We start from the raw sequence: 18,453 nt of genomic DNA, 5'->3' as shown, positions 1-18,453 counted from the left end.
CTCGATCGGTACAAGAGGAGAATAGCCTATGTCAGAAAACAAACAATGCCAGATACAATGTTTTATGAAGAGATTTCTGGCATTGGCAGGTCAAAAGGAGTACTTTTAACGTTCTCTGGCAATTTCTAGTAAACTTTGTACTCTCAAGGTAGTTTAATGCAAGAAAAATAGGTTTAAAATGCGACATGTTCATATCTGCCTGTGAAAGAAATCATTCATTGCATGCAACCCACATTTTGCTAAATACAGTGAAATATCGGGCCATAAATGGGGACGGCAATAAAAGGTTCTCAGCTTAATTTCTCAAGCTACCGCCTGGCAACATAATGCATTTTTCCTAGTTCAGGGACCAAAAAAGTGGAATATTTGACCTTGTAACCCCACGAGGGGCCAACTATCAATGCGAACACAGAAAGAAATACAAAGGTCTCTCGCTGTTCTTAAAAACGATGTGTTGTTGTTGACAGTCGCTGTCACTATAATGTTACAAAATCAACCCAGAACAAGGCGAACTCAAAAACATGCAAATAAAACGAACGTAGGTTTAAAGGGTTAAGTCAATGCTGAAAAATGAAAATTTGACAACTGGAGTTAAGTGCAATTGTAACCTCTGTACATAGTTTGGATTTTATATTGCTAGTTTTTCCCTCAGTATTGTTGGTTTTCGAATATTTTTTTGCTATTGATTTATTTAATACTTTTTAATAGGTACTGGATTTATAGTTATTTGGCACGTTCACGTTTAAACGAGTCTTGTAGTCATCCGTGTAATGTGGATAAATAAAATACCTACATACCTACCTACCTACAAACGAAGTGGGGCAATGTTACTTTGTGTTTGGGGAAAAACTGTTATTTCCTGTATTTTGTGTTTTGTGCCCTGGTGGACCATTAAAATTAAGTATTTAATCTTATCTAGACCGGGATTTCTTTTCTTTTCGTCTTCTCATCTTGTTGGGCCGAATCCGTCCCCCCTCAATAACTTTGCAAATATAAAAGCTATGACAGTGAAACTTCGAGGATAGATAGTTCGTCTAAAGATGTCTCCTTTGAGTTACGCAGCGCGAAGTGATGACTAACTAGGTCATGATTCCCAAATGGCGACCATCTTGGATCTCTGGATTTTCCCAAAACTGCCGAAATTAAACAAAAAGTGATCAAAACCAATACAGGAACACCAGTATAAGCTAATAGGATAAAAGTTACGGAAATAAAGTTATTTTTTTCTATTTATATCTTTTCACAGTTTTATCTAATCGCTTAGCCTTGTGTAGTTTATTGAGCTTTTTGCAGTAATCACTGATTACCCAGCATTTTATCGTACATATTTAATCGTCTCTTAGATTTACCGTATTACTTGTAGTCGTTGTAAGTTTTATGCAAACAGCTGCATTTATTTGTACCTTTGCTCATTTTCCTTTGCTTAATTTAGCGAGCGTTGAGATTTCTGGACGAGACAGATTTATGTTAAAAGTAAGGCGTTATACACAAAAAGGAATATGCAGCGCTTAGTTGAGCAAAATATTGTTTATCTTAGTCTGAGCAGCTGACGTACTGTGCACGTGTTAGTTAACTACTGTAAGATTCAAACAGACTCAGCATATCTTTTGTTCCACACTTGCAGAGTTAGCGTAGCTTTTGTTGATACGCAAACAGAGTCATTGTTTCCTTCCGTTCATAAATGCTTAATGTTGAGTTTTCTTTCAAGGGGAGTTCACCAGTTTGCACTGCCAATCTTAAGTTTAACAATATATCTCTCGACGTGAACTTTGAATGTTAAGTAGTTTGTTTTTTTAACACTTGTTGCACCTCGCGCTGTACTTTTATACAAAAACATTTGGACTCAAACCAAAGGACTGATGTACACAACTAAGAACATTAACGTGTGCTTGTGAATTGCTAATGTTGTGAGTCGGAATAAATCTATGCCGGTCTGAGTTTAGATTTGTTTTATGATGTCGTCTAGTTCCAGAAGCCAGATCCCGCGCACTGCAGAAGTTGTGACGAGCTTCTTTCCCGCGCGAGTGAGTTGCTCTCGAGTTAATCTTTCTCCCGTTATTGTCGCCGAAGTCGCCGAATTACGTTAAAAGTCGTTTTTAGCATTTGAGTCACACGAGTAAGAAAAATCTATCGTCGCATTTGAACAACCGAAACATATATTGTATTGGTTGAAACATTAAAATAATAGACTTATACTGCTAAAGTGCCAGTAATTAGGGAAGTGGTCAAAACTACTATACTCGAACAGGACTCACCGAACCACAAAATAGACGGTGGCCTCTGCCTGCACCCCCCCCCCCCCTCCCCTTCGTCAACCTCAAAAGATGGTGTCTCTATTACATAGCCACGCCTCTATCCAGCAGTAAAAAATGACAGTGAGATTCAAATATCACTTTTCTTTTTATCTTGCAATGCTGACTTTTGCTGAGTATTTCTGTGTCAACTCAAATTTTAAAGCCAATAAAAGTTTGTCGGTGATGTTCATGAGACAGGTGGTGTCTTCGATAACCCCCCTACCCCAGACAACGTGGGCCCTCTTCGAACAAACTTGTTATGACCAGTTCCCTTAGTATTAGTTATCTGTTGTCTGTGGATGGCTATGACATCATCTTATCGATTTTTAAAACTATGTAGCATTTCTACCAAGTCGTGCATTCATCGAATTGGCGAAGAAGAATGAGTATTAAACGAACGTTCTTTTTGGGTAAAAACGCATTGACCAATTTATGAGTATTAAATATTTCTGTAAGTCAAATTTCATTTTACATTCATTGTACACTCTATTGTTACCATGGTAATGAGGTAGCTAGCGTTTTTGTTCGCGTAAAATTAAAGTGGCACTTCTCAAAGAAAAAACCTCGATCTCGACGGAGCTCAGAGAATGAAACTTTTCTACAAGGAAATGTTTAGGGAATTGAAGTTGTCATCTTGTTGTATCGTTATGGTTAAATCTCGCTGTCGCAACGGGTGGCAAACTATGTGCGTGACGAAGGGCTTATTTATAAATAAATGTAAAGCAGACTTTACAATGGAATAACAATGAGTCATCAATTATTCAAGCCTTCTTGACAGATGTTGCTTGTGGCCGTGGCTCCTCGTATTCCCTGAAATTTACGTAATTATCCTGTCTTTTATCAACTTCCCATCACGTCTCCCACTGTTTTGAGATCGCTGCTGTGGTGACAGAAACGTTTTGAAAGAATACCGCAATCGTAATGAGACGTCCAATCCGCCGAATTAGACCATGAGCTATAAAATGTAGTCCACAAACGGGAACTGCAATTGCGTAAAACTGTTCCAAGATGGCTGGCGACTTTACAATTGATCGATGAACATCGTCTTATTTACTTCACGCATTTTCAAAGCCTTTGCTTAATCTGCTGTAGCATTATTATTAGTTGGTGCAGCGATGGTGAGAAATGGGGTAAGGGATGAACTGTGCTTCGTCGACCAGCGAGTTGCACTATGTGCGGAAAACATCTGCACAAAGTTGCACCATGTCTAATAATACATTTTTACGTTTTAGGTTTAAAGAAAAATTTGTGCAAGTGATTTATTCAACTTGGACGATTGTCAATGTAAATTGTCACTGACTTGGCGTGCAAGCTCTGTGAATGTCTCAAGAGGCTTTCGTGTTGTGCTTGCGGTGAAAGCCTAGGGTAACTTTCGCAGAGCTTATGACCACCGTCACCCACAATTCATTGAAAATGTGTGTAAAAGGGACTACTTTAATGAGGTTGTTTTGTTCGTTTCATAGATCATGGCAGCTTTCAAGAGATGGCGTTCAAAGTACAAGCGTTACAAAAGCCAAATACCCGATCAAATGAAGAACAGGATTATCCTGCACTATGGACTCTTTAAAATAACATGGGATTGGGTGATTTTAATATTAGTGCTGTACACTGCCATTGAGGTTCCCTTCATGTCTGCATTTGTGCTGACGCGCAACGACGAGAGCCCGGACAACACAACAAATAATAAAGGTAAATTAATGTGAACATAATAACTTATTTACATCACGGCCAAGATTGCTTGCCCTCGTTTCTACATCTTCACGCTATCAAGCGTTTGAAACGTATAAAATATACAATATTTTATTATTATTAATTCATGTATCGACGTTGGTTTCTATTTCTAATTATAATTTATTGCTCTATCCTTTGAATGCTGGTATCTCATTTTCTCGTTTATAACAATTAACTACGGGAGTTTTCAAGCTTAAAAATAAGGAAAATGTTTGGCCGACTCGTCAGTAAAACGTCTTCTTCCCGAAGTGCTCATCAAACGAAAACTGACACGGGTAGCTTTTAATACGCAAATATCTTCTTTGGCCAGCCGTTTTTTTGTTTGATGAGAACTCTTCAAAGACTGTCACACACAGACACAAACAATCAGCATTGCAAAGTGGTTCATGTTAAAGTACATAAGGCATCGCTTTTTCTCACAACTATTACATGTCCTCTAAGTGACGAATCTCTGCTCCAATAGCTGAGTTTCTCTGTTGCTAAGAATGCTTTATGTGGTGGTAACTTTGAAAACGGATAAAAATATCCTCAAGTGTGGCCATTCGAATAAAAGCTAACGAGGAGTACTTTCAAGTGGTACTGTCTGTTTCTTTATCTTTTGTGTTCGAAATTTGGATAACGTGAAGAATCATAATGTATGTTTCTCAGGCGAATGGCTTGTCTCGCTCGTTTATCTCGTGCTTTTTTTTGTTGTTGTTGTTGTTGTCGTTGTTTTGTTTTAGCGTGCACTTTCCGGGATGTGTATCGGTACTCTTCAGTTGCGTGCATGGATACGCTTTCTCTTAAAAAATAAAAAATCGCAAAGTTAGCCATCCTGCAGTTAGGCTTACGGAAGAGTTGGTCGCTAATCATTTGACGCTTGCCGTCAGAGAGAGAGAGAGAGAGAGAGAGAGAGAGAGAGAGAGAGAGAGAATGGACATTAAAAAAGCAAAACAGTCAGTCTTCTCAAAATTCATTTGACGAGAAATTGTGGTCTGGAGTGTGTGGTCGATTGTTCGAATACCAGACAGTTCTATTTAGTGGAAAAATTTTTCATCCAGTTGTTAAGTTGTACTTCAACTATAATTGCATTTTGAAAGCTGAAAAGCGCTTGACGACTGGATAAAATAGTTTCCTCCTTGCAAAACTGGTCGCGGCTTTATGCCTCACAGGAAGGCGGTGTAGATGAAAGAGTGAGTTGAAAAACTGGTCGGGTTCCTTAATTATAGAGGTATACTCTGTCATTACTCATCACTCCGGCGGGATTATTGAACGAGGTAGGTATCACCACTAAATTAAACTTTAAACCGCTGCGATATATCTGAGTATACGCCCATGTCGATCAGTGGCACCCAACCGTTCTTTTAGGTAAATATCTGTTGAGAATGCGTATTCGCCTCAGAGAGTCGGGGTTAATTGTGTTGAAAAACTATAGTTTTGTTTGGGGAATTCTCGCCTTTATCAGTCGCGATTCCTTTTGTTTTCGGAAGAAGAAAAGTGTCGTTTCGAGAAGGAAATTGTTCCAGCTAGGATCTTTGAAAAGCTAGCGCAGGAACTCGGAAATGCTGTTAAATGTTGTTAAAGCGAAGAATCCAAACGGATCAAACAGTGCTTGCTTTCAAAATATCAATTTAAAAGGCCCTGAAAGGGTCAGCTTCCTGAGTATCTTGCTTAACTTTCTTTCGCTTGGGGGAATTCCTATGAAGGTAATATTCACGATAATATCATTCGTTTTTCCTTACTGAAACCAGAAGTGAATACAGCTACTGCAATTAGACGAAAAGAGGAAGGATTTCCTTGCTTATTTTTATCAAAGAATCGTAAAAGTGTTTTGTCTGGTTTTGTTTTGTTTTCTCAAACGTAGATGACAATTAGTAAATCGTCGCTGTCGTTTCAGATATCGCTTGCTTTTATTTTGCCGGTGACATTCACCGGATAAGATTTCTCTATTCTCATTTAAATTATCATAACTAATTTTGAAATACAAAGAGGAATTTTCTTTACCGCAGCCTTGTTTCATATGTTAACTATCTTGCCTATTGTTAAGCGATACTCAAATTTTTTAAAGCGTTTTTCATAAGTAGAATTCAATTCAGCAGTTTCAGTGGAGCAAAATATCCATACAATTGTTTTTTGTCATACCGAAAATTCTTGGCTGGCCCCTAACAAAAGCTCTTATTCAATTTTGTAAACAACTTATCTTGCCAGTTGAAATATTGGTCGTTTTTTCCACTCCAATTTGAATGCAGAAAGACGGAGATGTTAAACAAGAGATAAGCCCTTTCTTGCTCAGTAACATGCAAGTCTTATAGAGGCATTTCTGGTTCCGTCATATATCAAAAGCGTTTTCTTTGACAAAATGCCTCAAATTTGAATTCTTACGAAATTGCTTGATTTTGTTTGAAATTTTAGCTGTCTTGAGATTTCAAGTCATCTCCACCTGTTCCTGGCGGGATGCCAACTTTGAAGAGTCCAAGATCGAAATAAAACATATTAAAATCCTAAATGTCATTCTCAAAATTGTCGAAAACAAACAGCTCTGAGTGCAACATTGTGCTCTTCAGTGACCTTCATGTGAATGGTCACTTGCGCTTACTGATTCCACGCACAGAATCAACAGCTAGAACCACCTTGTGCGCCATAGATAACAATCGAATAACAAACGGAACCGCAACAATATATGTACTTATCAGCTACTTTCTTCAATATTCTCTCGTAAGGTAATTCGTCTATAGAAGAATAAGGAGTTGGAACCATCTTGCAGAAGCATACAGTCGCACCAGAATGATGCGATGAGTTCATATTGACAATTTGCACGTTAAAAGTTATCCACACAGTCAAAACCTAGAACCATATCGCGTGATAAAATAGAGAGCACGGCATGAGTTTTCTCATTAACAGCTCTCATATTGAAATGGTCACGTCCGTGGACTAAACTATTAGAACCCCATTAAAAGAGTTAATATTGAGGGGAGTTAATAAAGGGGGGAGATACCACTCGTATATTAGTGTCAACCACGACCTGACGCTGTGACGGGTTTTAAAACTGAAATTTAAATTTATTTTAATATCTGAACCGTGCAGCAAAACATGTCAGACGTGTGACAGACGTCTAGAAAGCTTGCCTTAATATATATTTTTACCTGCTATTTCACCCAAATGTCTGACAAACCGGTGTTGTGATCACGAAACGCTTATTTTTGTATCGGAAGGAAAAGGGGGGGGGGGGGGGGAGGGGGAGGTGAAGGCCGGTGCTTTAGGACATTGGATTAGATCATTATAACACGGAGGTGTTGTTATCGTAGAGACGAATATAGCCTTTGTTAGCATGGCACCATGCACTGAATTGTGACTCTGAGTAACAAGGTCTACTCGTGAAAAGCAAACCAAACCGCAAATGGACTGAGGCGCAAGACGTAAATCACAAACAATGCAACAAATCTATTTATGCACATAACGATGTTAAGCCACTGGGGAGGGGGAGAAGTGTTTGGTGGGGGTGGGGTGGGGGAGGAGCTGGAGGTCGAGCGTAGGTGGACGATTGACAGCGATAATGACCATGAGGCCTGTGATAGTAGACTTTCTAAGAAATTTTAGTTTAGTGACTCTTTTGATCATCCGCGAATGCCCTCGGCAGTGTCGGGAGCTTTTGAACAAAATATCTCACTAAGCTAGTCTCAAGTGCCCTGCGGCTTAACATGGATAGGTGCATTAAGTTTGCCATCCATTAAGACTTTGACGAGATTGTGGTAAAAGGCACCTGAACGTTTTTAATTGTGATTCAGAAGAACTAACTTCTTCTGCATATACATGCTCGCAGCTTCGCTTGCTTACGTGCCTTTACATTTGTACTTCTTTTACAATCTTCACGCGTGAAACCAATTGCAAACACAAGCGAAAATAAAGTTCAAGAAAAAGGAAATATTCCCGGTTTCCTTTTCGTCTACATTTGCACTTGCGCTTGTGTTCGGTGGCATTTCCATTTGCGTCGTGGCGGTAAGCCACCAAGGATTTCCACCATTACTTACGGTTACCCTCTTTCCTTCCATACAAATGTTCTAGTAAAACGCTGGAAAATGTACACAGTCGTGGCATTCAACCAGACTGCCCCCTTAAATCGAAGTATAAAATGGGAGTGGAGTAACCTGCAGAACAGTCACGATTTTTATGCGTTTTTGGGGTCAGAAGTATGATGCACAAGCACTTCTCGCCCAGAAACGTGTAAAAAGTATTTCCTGTTCTGCAGGGTAGGAGAGTAGGGATCACGGTTTGGAGACGAGAGACACGGTAAGCCCCTCCTCTGAATATTGTCTTGTATTCTCTCTTTACAGATGCCGGTTCTTCTCTAGATTTTTTCGAGGATTTAAGGAGTCGTTATCCGGAAGCCTACCCTCTTCTCTACACCGACCTCATCATAGACTTTCTCTTTATGATCGACATTCTGATGAATTTCCGCACCACATACGTCAAGGAGGGCGAGGTACTCATCACCAATCCATGGAAGATTGCCGTCCATTACTTAAAGACTTATTTTGTAGTGGATTTCGTAGCCGCCATTCCCTGGGATCTGCTGGCCACGTTCAATTCAGGAAGAGAAGAGGTCAGTAGCCTGAGTAATCTTTCTCTTTCTCTAGCTAGCCCGCGTTCTTTTGGAACATATTCTGGCTATTCTCATTCCAGTTAAGTAATAAACAAGAGAACATAAGGGGACAGAGAGGAAAACTAGGGGTGTTGGCTGTGACATACAAATTTCACTTGATTTAATTTTAGACACCTGTTTCCCGAAACGTCCGCAAACAGTCTGTGTGACATCATGGGAAGTCACCGGAGCGTGCCAAAGTCGCATTGTGTAACTGACGGCTGTTGAATATTCAGTATGGTTTTCCTAAGCGTCTAAATACGTTTGCGGACGTCTTGGGAAACAGACTTTCGTTTGCACGACGTCTAAAAATAACTTTGAAAAAAAAAACTGAAATTCACATATCCCAAGGGCTACACTGGGGATCTCCCTCTCTGTCCCCTTATTTTCTCTTGGTAATAACGGAATACACAGAATATTCAGTTCCCAATAGAACAGAATTCTGCTTATTCCATGAAAGTAAACAGAATGAACGGATAGCATTCTGTTCATTCCGATAAAAGTATTGGCCCCAAAGAACATGAATACCTTCTATTTCGTGTATTCCTATTCGATTCCGAAATTCCCCGTTCCGAAGTTCAACTGGAGACCGGGGAGTTTATTTTTCTTTTAGTTTTCATTTAATCAGAAATTTGAGTCCATCACAAGAAAGATCACATTAAAATAAGTCAGTTTACCAAGTTTGAGGTTCTGTCGTTAGACTGCAACTATGTAAAAGGCTTTCAAAACTCGGAAAAATTAGAGACCGTATGGATTTGGATGACGCCATCTAAGAATTACAGACATTTGTATGGAATTTGGACGACCTTTCACAGCCTGGTTGCTGGTTACTACGCAGTGAAACAAAACTAAACTTGGTAAACTTATTATTTTTTATGTGATCTTTCTGGTGATGCGATTCATTTCTTCATATGACGCAATTTGAACAATGTGTAAACTGGGGTCCGGAGCGGGCAATTATCTAAATGTTACAAAGAACATAGAAAACCACTTTCTTTTTCGTATTTATGTACACGTTAAGAAGGAACGAGAAATCCTTAAAAGATCTTTCTCCATTTGCCTTTAAAAGTATCGACATTGTTTTGCCTCAGAATAAACTTTTCAACATTTTACAACTGCGTTCTCTTTCTCTCCCTCTAGAACACGATGTTGTTCAGCCTTCTGAAAACAGCTCGCTTACTACGGTTGTTTCGAGCCGCGAGGAAACTGGATCGAAACTACGAGTATATGACGTCACTGCTGTTTTTAATGATTATGTTTTTTATGCTGGTCGCTCATTGGCTAGCTTGCATCTGGTATGCAATCGGTGCGGAGGAGGCTCCTGAACACGACGGCTTGTCGTGGCTTAGTATTTTGTCATATCAAATGGAATTGCCGATTATTGAAGACGAACCGACCAGCGGTCCCACTCTTCGGACACGCTATCTGACGTCACTTTATTACGTCATGACATTATGTACAACCGTAGGGTTTGGTAATGTTTCAGCGAATACAGATGGCGAGAGAATATTTTCCATTTGTTGTATGTTAATGGGAGGTAAGTCATTTCAAAATCTTAAGAATTCAAAAAGGTGATCTTCAGGAATATCAAACATACTTTTTGCGAATAAAATTACGGTAAACCTCTTCTTATGGACACCTCTCTATTACGACATTTTTCTTGGTCGTGAAGATACCAAAATTCACACAATCCCTGGCTCAGAAGTACGAACATGACTGTAATTGCGATCACTTGGGTCAGTGCCTGTGGTGTCGATATTAAAGAGGTTCGACTGTACTTGATTATTGAAATACTTTTTCTCCATACCATTCCTCTGGGTGTCAGAGGGTATTTCCCCTGAACGACTTTCGCGATACCGAGCCACGACGATGAAGCCTTTGTGGTCGTATTACGCTTTTGCGGAACGGCCACTCCTCTGGAAGGAAAAAAAGAAATAGTTGTGTACCCAGGGCATTTATTTCCATAATCAACTTCGCATTAATGTGTATAGTTGGGTTGGTTATAAGACAAAAGTACGTTTTAATGAAAACAATGTATGGAATGTTTTTCCAAATTGAAGCTTGATTATCTCCGAAAAACGCGTGGTTAGCCCCAATTTTCTTTTTGGATTCCAAAAACACTTGCTAAGATCTTCTTTTGCCACAACAGTCAAATCAGAGCCAAGGTGCACAGAACGTAGGCGCAGTAGCAAACAAGAGGCAGCGTCCTTGACAGAGTTTTCTGATGGTGTACCATGTACGCTTCGTGAAAAATAATGTTCGGCTTTATAGATGGGTGTTTTGTCCGCAGTCGATATTTCTTGCTTTGGCATCACAGCTTTGCGATAAGGAGAACAGCGAGTTGTTCAGTTTACTTACTTCATGTCCAGACCAAGTTCCACTTTTATGACACTGTCTAAATTACCAATCCAAGCTGAGTATGAAGAACGCTTGTCACATTTGATACTAGTAAATATGGCCTACAATAGTCACCCCAGTTGCAAGGAACAATCGGCTAAAGATCAGAATATACCTATCTATATGCAAGGCTGACTCTCTTCCTTTAATTGTTGAGTCAACCAGGTTTTGGTGTTGCAAGTCATTCTTATCAAACATTTGGGTTGAGGCACAGAGAAAAGTGTCACAAAAAATGTGTCTATACTAATAGCTCGATAAAATCCTCCGTGTAGTGCAGTGCTTAGAGAATCCGATCAGTGTGTGGATCGTTCATCATTTCATCTACCATCGAAGACTCAGACGTCTTCAATATGGCCCCATGCTACTGATAAACCGATTATACTTAAGTTTACTAAGATGTCGGTTTTTTTTTTCTTTTTTTTTTTTTTGCAGCCGTGATGCACGCAGCTATATTTGGTAACGTGACAGCTATCATTCACGGTCAATACTCCAGTAACTTCCGGTACAGGAAGGAGTCTCTTCAGATCAACGAATTTATTCGTTATTTCAAGGTGAAGAATCCGCTGGCTCGGAGGCTCAGGGATTACTCGCGTCACACCTGGTCTCAAACCAAGGGGACAGATATGGCTAAGGTTAGTATCACGTGACCAATAACGTTCTGTTGTCCAAAGGTAGTCATCTTATCTTAAGCTATCGTAGCTATTAAACACCAGAGTCTGCTCAAACGAGGACACATTATTGGTGAAACATTGCTGTTCATCATGATTCCTTGTGCATACAACATTCGTTACAAAATCCGAGGTAATTTATTAATTGATCCAGAAACACTGATGTTGCGGTGCGTGTGCTTATGTGGTGATTAATTTGAAAACAATTTGAGATTTACAAACAATTCCGCAACTATATTACTTCCTCGTTTTGAAGATCGTGCAGTTGCTGAGCCGCTTGGGCAGGCAACAGGTGAAGAGACATTTAACCTGATTTCACTAAAATTACTGTTATTTTTTTGGAGAAAACATGGATGCAAGTGACTTCGCTCTCCCACCAAATCCGCCATTTTTCTTTACGAGAAGGACAAAACACCATTAATTCTCAGATAAAAGCATTTTTTTTTTACAGTGGGCGTGCGTCGCACTTGTTTTGGGTTTGCTTCTAATGCAAATGTCGACAGTGATACGTAGCCCGAAGTGGAAGTTTGATCAAGTAGTGACCACGAGTTTCACGCGACGTTTGATACCGGATTTTTGTTTCTTGCAGGTGCTCCAAAAGTTCCCGGATGGTCTCCAGTACGAGATCCACCTTCATATGCACTTAACAGTTCTGTCCGATTCATTTCTGTTCCACGACTTCGAAGACAGTTGCCTGAGAGCGCTGGCCAAGAAAATGCATCGGCATCATCATCTTCCGGGACATCAGATTCTACACGATGGTGATGATATTGATTCTGTGCACCTTGTGCGGCGGGGAAAGATTGATATCATGTTCCACGGTGAACAGCGCGGAAGAATAAGTAAGCTAAGCCTCGAATGCTTCCTTTCTAAGAGTTGAGCTAAGTCGAAAAAGAAAACAAAATCGTCATTTGAAATAGAAAAGTATCGAAAACGAAATAATACCAGTTAACAGTGCTTCTCGTAAGCTTTTTTTTAATGGTCACACTTTGGGGTTTATTTACAGACTTAATACATTGCTCGAACAGTGCAGGTTTCAAAAGAGAAGAAAATTTAGTGATTATGGTTTGCTCGATTCGCGCCGAGATCAAGTTTTTTTCTTTGCCTCGTGCAGCCTCCCATTTCCTTACTAGGGCTAACGCTCAATGTTAAGCGGAACGGCAGGTTGCAATTTCACGGTTCTAAACTGAGTCTCTTCCATCAATTCTAGGAGAAGGAGATGCATATGGAGCCAGTTTAAGGCAGATTTGCTCCCGCCCAAAAGCCAAGGTCACTTTACGATCCTCTACCTGTGTAGACTGTCACGTGATCAAGCTTAAGGATCTTGGAGATGTTATGTCTTCATACCGAGATCAACGAGCGCAGCTGCTGGGAATGATGGATGCGGCTAACCACAATGATGTATGTGATGAGGTAATGCCATTAGATTTGTTCTCTTTTTAAAGGGTTTGGTCTCTGAGCTGGGTAAAGTAAGGTATCTTCATTCTCTCCGTTCATATGGGCTTGAAGGGACTGAGCCGACAAATCAATGAATAGTGTTTTCTTGCGCTAATAGCGATCGACGTTTCAGAATGCACTTTCAACAACAACAACAACAACAACCTTTATTTCCTCATGGTAATTAGCTTGTTATAAGTACATTCTTGTATATTAAAAATTTAATTAAATTGGAATAATTTTGAGGTAACGATTGAGGATGAAGGGCAGGTTAACCATCCGATTTTCTAGTTATCCTCCATATTACGTAATGATGTTTAGAAATGAATGACAGGTGATGGACCAAAAATGAAGAGATTTAAAATAAAAAGAACTAAAGGATAAGTTACAATAAGTTTCACCAAATCTGTTAAATGTTTTGTTGTTGGTTGGCGTCCCTGCTCCGAGGGTGTTTTTTTTCCCTGGTTCCAACGCTTCCAAATTCCAATTCGACCTGGAAACAGTGGACAAAAAGCTACTCTGGGGATGTGCCCCTCAAATCTCCATTTATTGATTTATTATTATTTTTTTTTTTTGTCTTCGTGTTCTCTTTCGTAGGGTTTAACAGATGAAAACTTGTATGAAGCAAACAGGAATGGCTCTGGAAGCCATCCAAAAGCTGGAGCGGAGCGGAAGCATTCTTGCACCCACAAGAAAAACCGGTTAATGGTGGACCAAGAGTACGAGATGAAACCAATGCTTGGCGTCCGCAGCGGTAGGTTATTAGACAAAGAATCTCTTCATAGTTCAAAAGAAAGAGTTGGAAACGGAGATCTTCAGAAATACAACAGCCTTTCTATGGACGATACATCGACGGAGTTCCTCGGACGTTTCTTCAATGTAACGCGATTGAGTGACATCGCTTGTGCTGATGATAATGAAAATGTTCATAGACCCAGTGAAGAGAATAGTGCAGAAGAGGATGTCAGCGAAGGTGATTTTACAGAAGAGGCCCCACACCATAAACTCAGCGTTGCTAAGTCTACGTGCTCTGACTGTAAGACAAACGCCCGACGTTGTAAGTGCGAGGATTTAGAAGCACGTTTTGAAGAAATGTCTTCCAACATGCAGAGACTAGAGAACCAAATGGGAATTCTGATAAATCTTCTTGAAAGAAGCGGGGTTCCCAGCAATTCCCAGAACCAGGAAAGAGACTCGAGTGAAGCCAGGGAACGGAACGTTACTGTGACGTCAGTATGAGAAGGAGTCCCTAAAACGGAACAGCTAATTCGCGCGCTTTAACTTTTTGCGGAAAAGAAAGTGAATTTCGACGCAAAGTGCCCATCGCGAAAACTAACCCGTTGGTGACCAAGGCAAGTGGAGGCGAGATCATCCAGGCTGTACCATTCATCAGTTAATCGCTTGTGTTGTAACCAAGGTGTTCGACAAGATTTTCGTCGGTCTTAGTGAAATCTTCCCATTCCTCTGATGTTCGTGTGAGTTGAACTGTTTTACCAGTTCTCTTCCTCGAATATAGTAGGCCATGGGATATAATTTTCGTGGAATAAAAAGATCAATTTGCCCGAAACCGGAAGTTCAAGATTTGGAAGGTACAGTGAAGGTGAAGGTGAAGGTGTGGACCTTCTTTGATTTTGTTTGTTAATGCCACTACAAAGTTTTGTTTAAATTGACGATCTCTCAAAAGAGAGTTATTTTATTGGACCCAATTTAAAAATTCAGTCAAACTCTTTCCTTTCGTTAACGCGAATACTTATTAGAATGACTTTAACTTATCGATAATCAAATGTCAACGATGACCATGGCAGATTTGGTCAAATGACATGGTTCTAAAATGACTTTCGTTCTCACGAGAAAGCAGCAAATAATAGGTGGTTTTCACCTCACACATCGTCACGCAAGTGAAAAAATAAAATCCTCAACCATTCAATAGATAAAGTCAAGAAATTGATATGTTGTTGAAGAGTGATACGTAAACAACGTGTGAAAGCCACAGGGCTGTGCGATATCTCCTAATCGAATTATTCGAGAAAATGTACCACGGAAAATTACAGAGTTTAGTATGGGACGCCATGTTGGTGCCCCGTCTGATGGGCACCAACATGGCGGCCGGAAACCAGCAAAAACATCTGGTGTTTACCTTGGCTATTTCAAAGTCTTTCTTCTCTCTGCTGAACTTTCACACATTGACATTAACGCTTCTATTACATGTTAGCTGATCAGATTTAAAAAAAACACGAGGCGAATCGATGTTTTCATGTACGTGACATGTTTAGAGGAGCAATCCTTCTGTCACGCACTGCGCAAAAATCTAAAATTCAAACTGCTCTATTTTCAAAACAAAGGATGCTATCGTGCTGTAAACAAGCAAGCCGATGGAAATTCAGATTTTCTTATATGTGATGAAGAAAAAAACCCAAAATTGTCTTTAGTTATGAATTTCAGTTTTTTATGACGTCATGTGAAAACCAACAATAGCTGCTCTTTAATTTTTTTTTTTTATGGGGAGGGGGGGGGGGTACGAATTTAAACCTATATCGAGGGCCAATGTATCAGACAGGCAAATAATATAAGTTTAACTGCATAGGAAGAAAAATGCTTATTTTATACCCTGCATTTACTTCCTAGGTTTATTCTTTTATAACTACGAAAATTTTTAACACAAGTAAGACCTAAAGAGGGATTTCCTCCTTACCGTTTTAATACTTTAAAAGTTATTCGCCGTAAGGGAATTTGGATCAAAGCCCTTTTTTCTCGGTTGATCAAAATCTTAAATCTCGTGACCTGGGATGGAACCTGAATTAATCATAAAAACATTAAAAATGGTCATTACTAGTTCTGAATGAATATAATTGGAAGCTTAGAATTCTTAAACTAAGGTGGTTTGTATGCATGTGACGACATCAAAATTGTAAATTGTCAACCGCTTTCTCTAAAATCTGACTTCATCGATTAGCATATTTATAAGCAATAATCTCTTTTGGCACTAAAAGATGTCCGCAGGCATTAGCTGTTTCGAGAAGTGAACGGTTTCACAAAAGCGAAGCACGAGAGGGGGTGAGTTTTATGTTACAGACAATGTTCAAGGACAAATTTGCGTACATATTTTCACGGGAAATGAAGGTTATTGAGTTTATTAAACGGTTTTCAACTGAGTGTCGTTAAACCAAAATCAAATTTATTAGGCTGGCCAGTCACAACAGGCGTGCGCTATGAACCAATGAGAATGATGAACCCGGGTCAAGGGAGTCTAGGAGTAGATAAGTTAATGGTGCGTTTTAGTGAGGAGTTATTCTGGAATGAGGACCTTAAATGACGTGAAACTTAACTCGTGGTTAGTTATCCTGATCCTGGAATCGTTAGAATGTCGTTCCGGTCATTTTACGTCGATTTTGCCTGATTATAAATCGATTGAACAAACGAGGCAACAGAAAGAATAAGCAAAACTGCATGATTTTCGGGGCCAAGCAACCTTAGAAGAAAAAAAACAAACAAACAAACACGCACATCCTTTTCATTAATTCCGTCAACATTTTCTGGATAAACAAGCCACTAATCAGTTATTTGAAAAATAGTTAAGGCAGTAAAATCCAGTCTGAAATTTCCAGTTATTTGACCAGTGATATGGCGTAAATCCCATGACATACAAACGTCTTTGACTTTGCAATTTCTCGACTAAACGAAGGCTCTACATAACGAATCGTCGTAAGATTAGAAAAAGAAAAGAGTTTCTTTGGCCTTGGGTTTAAGCTCTTCGAATTCAATCTGTTTTAGAAAATGGACAGTTTTACTCAGGGGCCATTCAAGGGAATTTTTGAAATTGCTTCTTGTTTAAGGTTTCCCGTTTCTATACATTCTCATTCCAGAATAGTTCAGAAAAAGGAAACGCACCCTAAATTACTCAAGTTCTCTATTTTCTATGCAAAAACGGTAAATGGATTACTTAAACACTCATCAATTTCCAACGGCGATGTTATTTCTACAGAGAAAAGCTTGATAGTTTTTCAACTCCATTTGTAGTCGTTTTTTTAAAAGGAACGAACTGATTTGTAGATTGTGTAAATATACATTTTTATACCATTGCAATAGTTTTGGAAAAACCTGTGGACGAATGGCTATTTATTACCACTTAAGGAATTTTTATTGTATCATACCAGGATAAATATCTGCAATAAAGATTGTGTTGAATATTAAATATTATTTTACGTTTTCAGTTAATGTTAAAGATGGCACGACTCAGCCGAGCGGGTTAGGGGTAGGGCTACTTAAACGAACCGGCGAATAACCTTTGTCCTGTAAACCCAACTGAACTGCTGCAGTTGAAATTTACTCAACTGGATACCATTAAAGGCGAAAAAAGAATTATTATTATTATTATTATTATTATTATTATTATTATTATTATTATTATTTTTAGATTATTACTGACATTAAATCGGAAAGTGCGCAAGCCAGAATTTAAGTAGTGACTTTTTTTTGTCAGTCTGAACTATTTTTTAGTGTATGATTGGGAACACTGTGACTGGGCATTTATTTAGAATATTTTTATTATGAGGGTATATATATTTTTATTACATCTGAGGAAATTGTTCTTTTATCTTCTGAACCAAACCCATATGAATTAGCTTTTATATATGAGATGTTGATATTTCACAATTTTATGACAGCAAACTGTAATATCACTTAGGTTTTAATAGAATTCAAACTGTATCTAGTAGATTTTATTCTTGTAAATAATAAAGTTATTTCATAATTATTAAAATATTTAACTAAAAAATTATTATGATAATTATTATTATTATTGTTATTTTTTTTAATTAATTTTTTTCCGCCAACAATACTGTACACATAGTGTTGAGTTTTATCGTCTGAATAAGGTAATTTTGCCACCGACTGTTAGCCCTTTGTTAGAGAGAATCATCCAACAAACAGTGGTGTCACATTTGGTCAGAAAGCGAAGAGTTTTAAGCGGGCAGGACAACCTCGTACCCAGGAAGCGGGCAGGAAAATCGAAATTGAACGCGACAACCCCGTCCTCCCGGTGAGAAAAATAGCTATATCCATTCAAAAACAGGACTCGCTTTGACGAAAAGCTAACGCACGAACCGTCAGCTGTCGGATCTCTTTACTTTGGCCAAACTCAGTCGACACCAAATAATACACAACACATTGTAACACTGCCCAAATATGGTCATGGTACCTGAATATTCGTCGTCTGTAGTCAACAGTTATCCTGCGATATACGTAATTTCCTGTGTCGGGGAGAAAAATGGCAAAATAAAGATCGTCTCCAGCCTTTCTGCAATAAAAC

At 39.1% G+C, this 18,453-nt stretch overlaps 1 protein-coding gene across 7 annotated transcripts in view; it reads left to right on the top strand.

Annotated features, from left to right (window-relative positions):
* The window catches only part of LOC146465443 (voltage-gated inwardly rectifying potassium channel KCNH6-like), a 49,270-nt gene extending 33,634 nt beyond the window's left edge, over positions 1-15,636 (top strand). For 4 of the 7 annotated variants that reach the window (XM_085128879.1, XM_085128880.1, XM_085128881.1 and 1 more), the window contains exons 3-10: positions 3,758-3,983; positions 8,336-8,604; positions 9,784-10,180; positions 11,473-11,672; positions 12,298-12,550; positions 12,919-13,121; positions 13,743-15,013; positions 15,621-15,635. In XM_085128879.1, coding sequence (XP_084985005.1) covers positions 3,758-3,983; positions 8,336-8,604; positions 9,784-10,180; positions 11,473-11,672; positions 12,298-12,550; positions 12,919-13,121; positions 13,743-14,384 — 2,190 coding nt within the window. In that variant the 3' untranslated portion in view covers positions 14,385-15,013; positions 15,621-15,635. Of the gene's footprint in view, positions 1-3,131; positions 3,425-3,757; positions 3,984-8,335; positions 8,605-9,783; positions 10,181-11,472; positions 11,673-12,297; positions 12,551-12,918; positions 13,122-13,742; positions 15,014-15,620 lie in introns of those variants that run through there. The other 3 variants (XM_085128882.1, XM_085128883.1, XM_085128884.1) reach the window with 2 other exon arrangements.
* Positions 15,637-18,453: the final 2,817 nt, after the last annotated feature.

The sequence above is a fragment of the Pavona decussata genome, unplaced genomic scaffold, assembly GCF_977016875.1.
Source record: "Pavona decussata unplaced genomic scaffold, jaPavDecu1.1 SCAFFOLD_156, whole genome shotgun sequence".
Classification (NCBI taxonomy): domain Eukaryota; kingdom Metazoa; phylum Cnidaria; class Anthozoa; order Scleractinia; family Agariciidae; genus Pavona; species Pavona decussata.
Note: the sequence above shows the minus strand (reverse complement) of the source record. Positions and strands in the feature narration are given on the sequence as shown.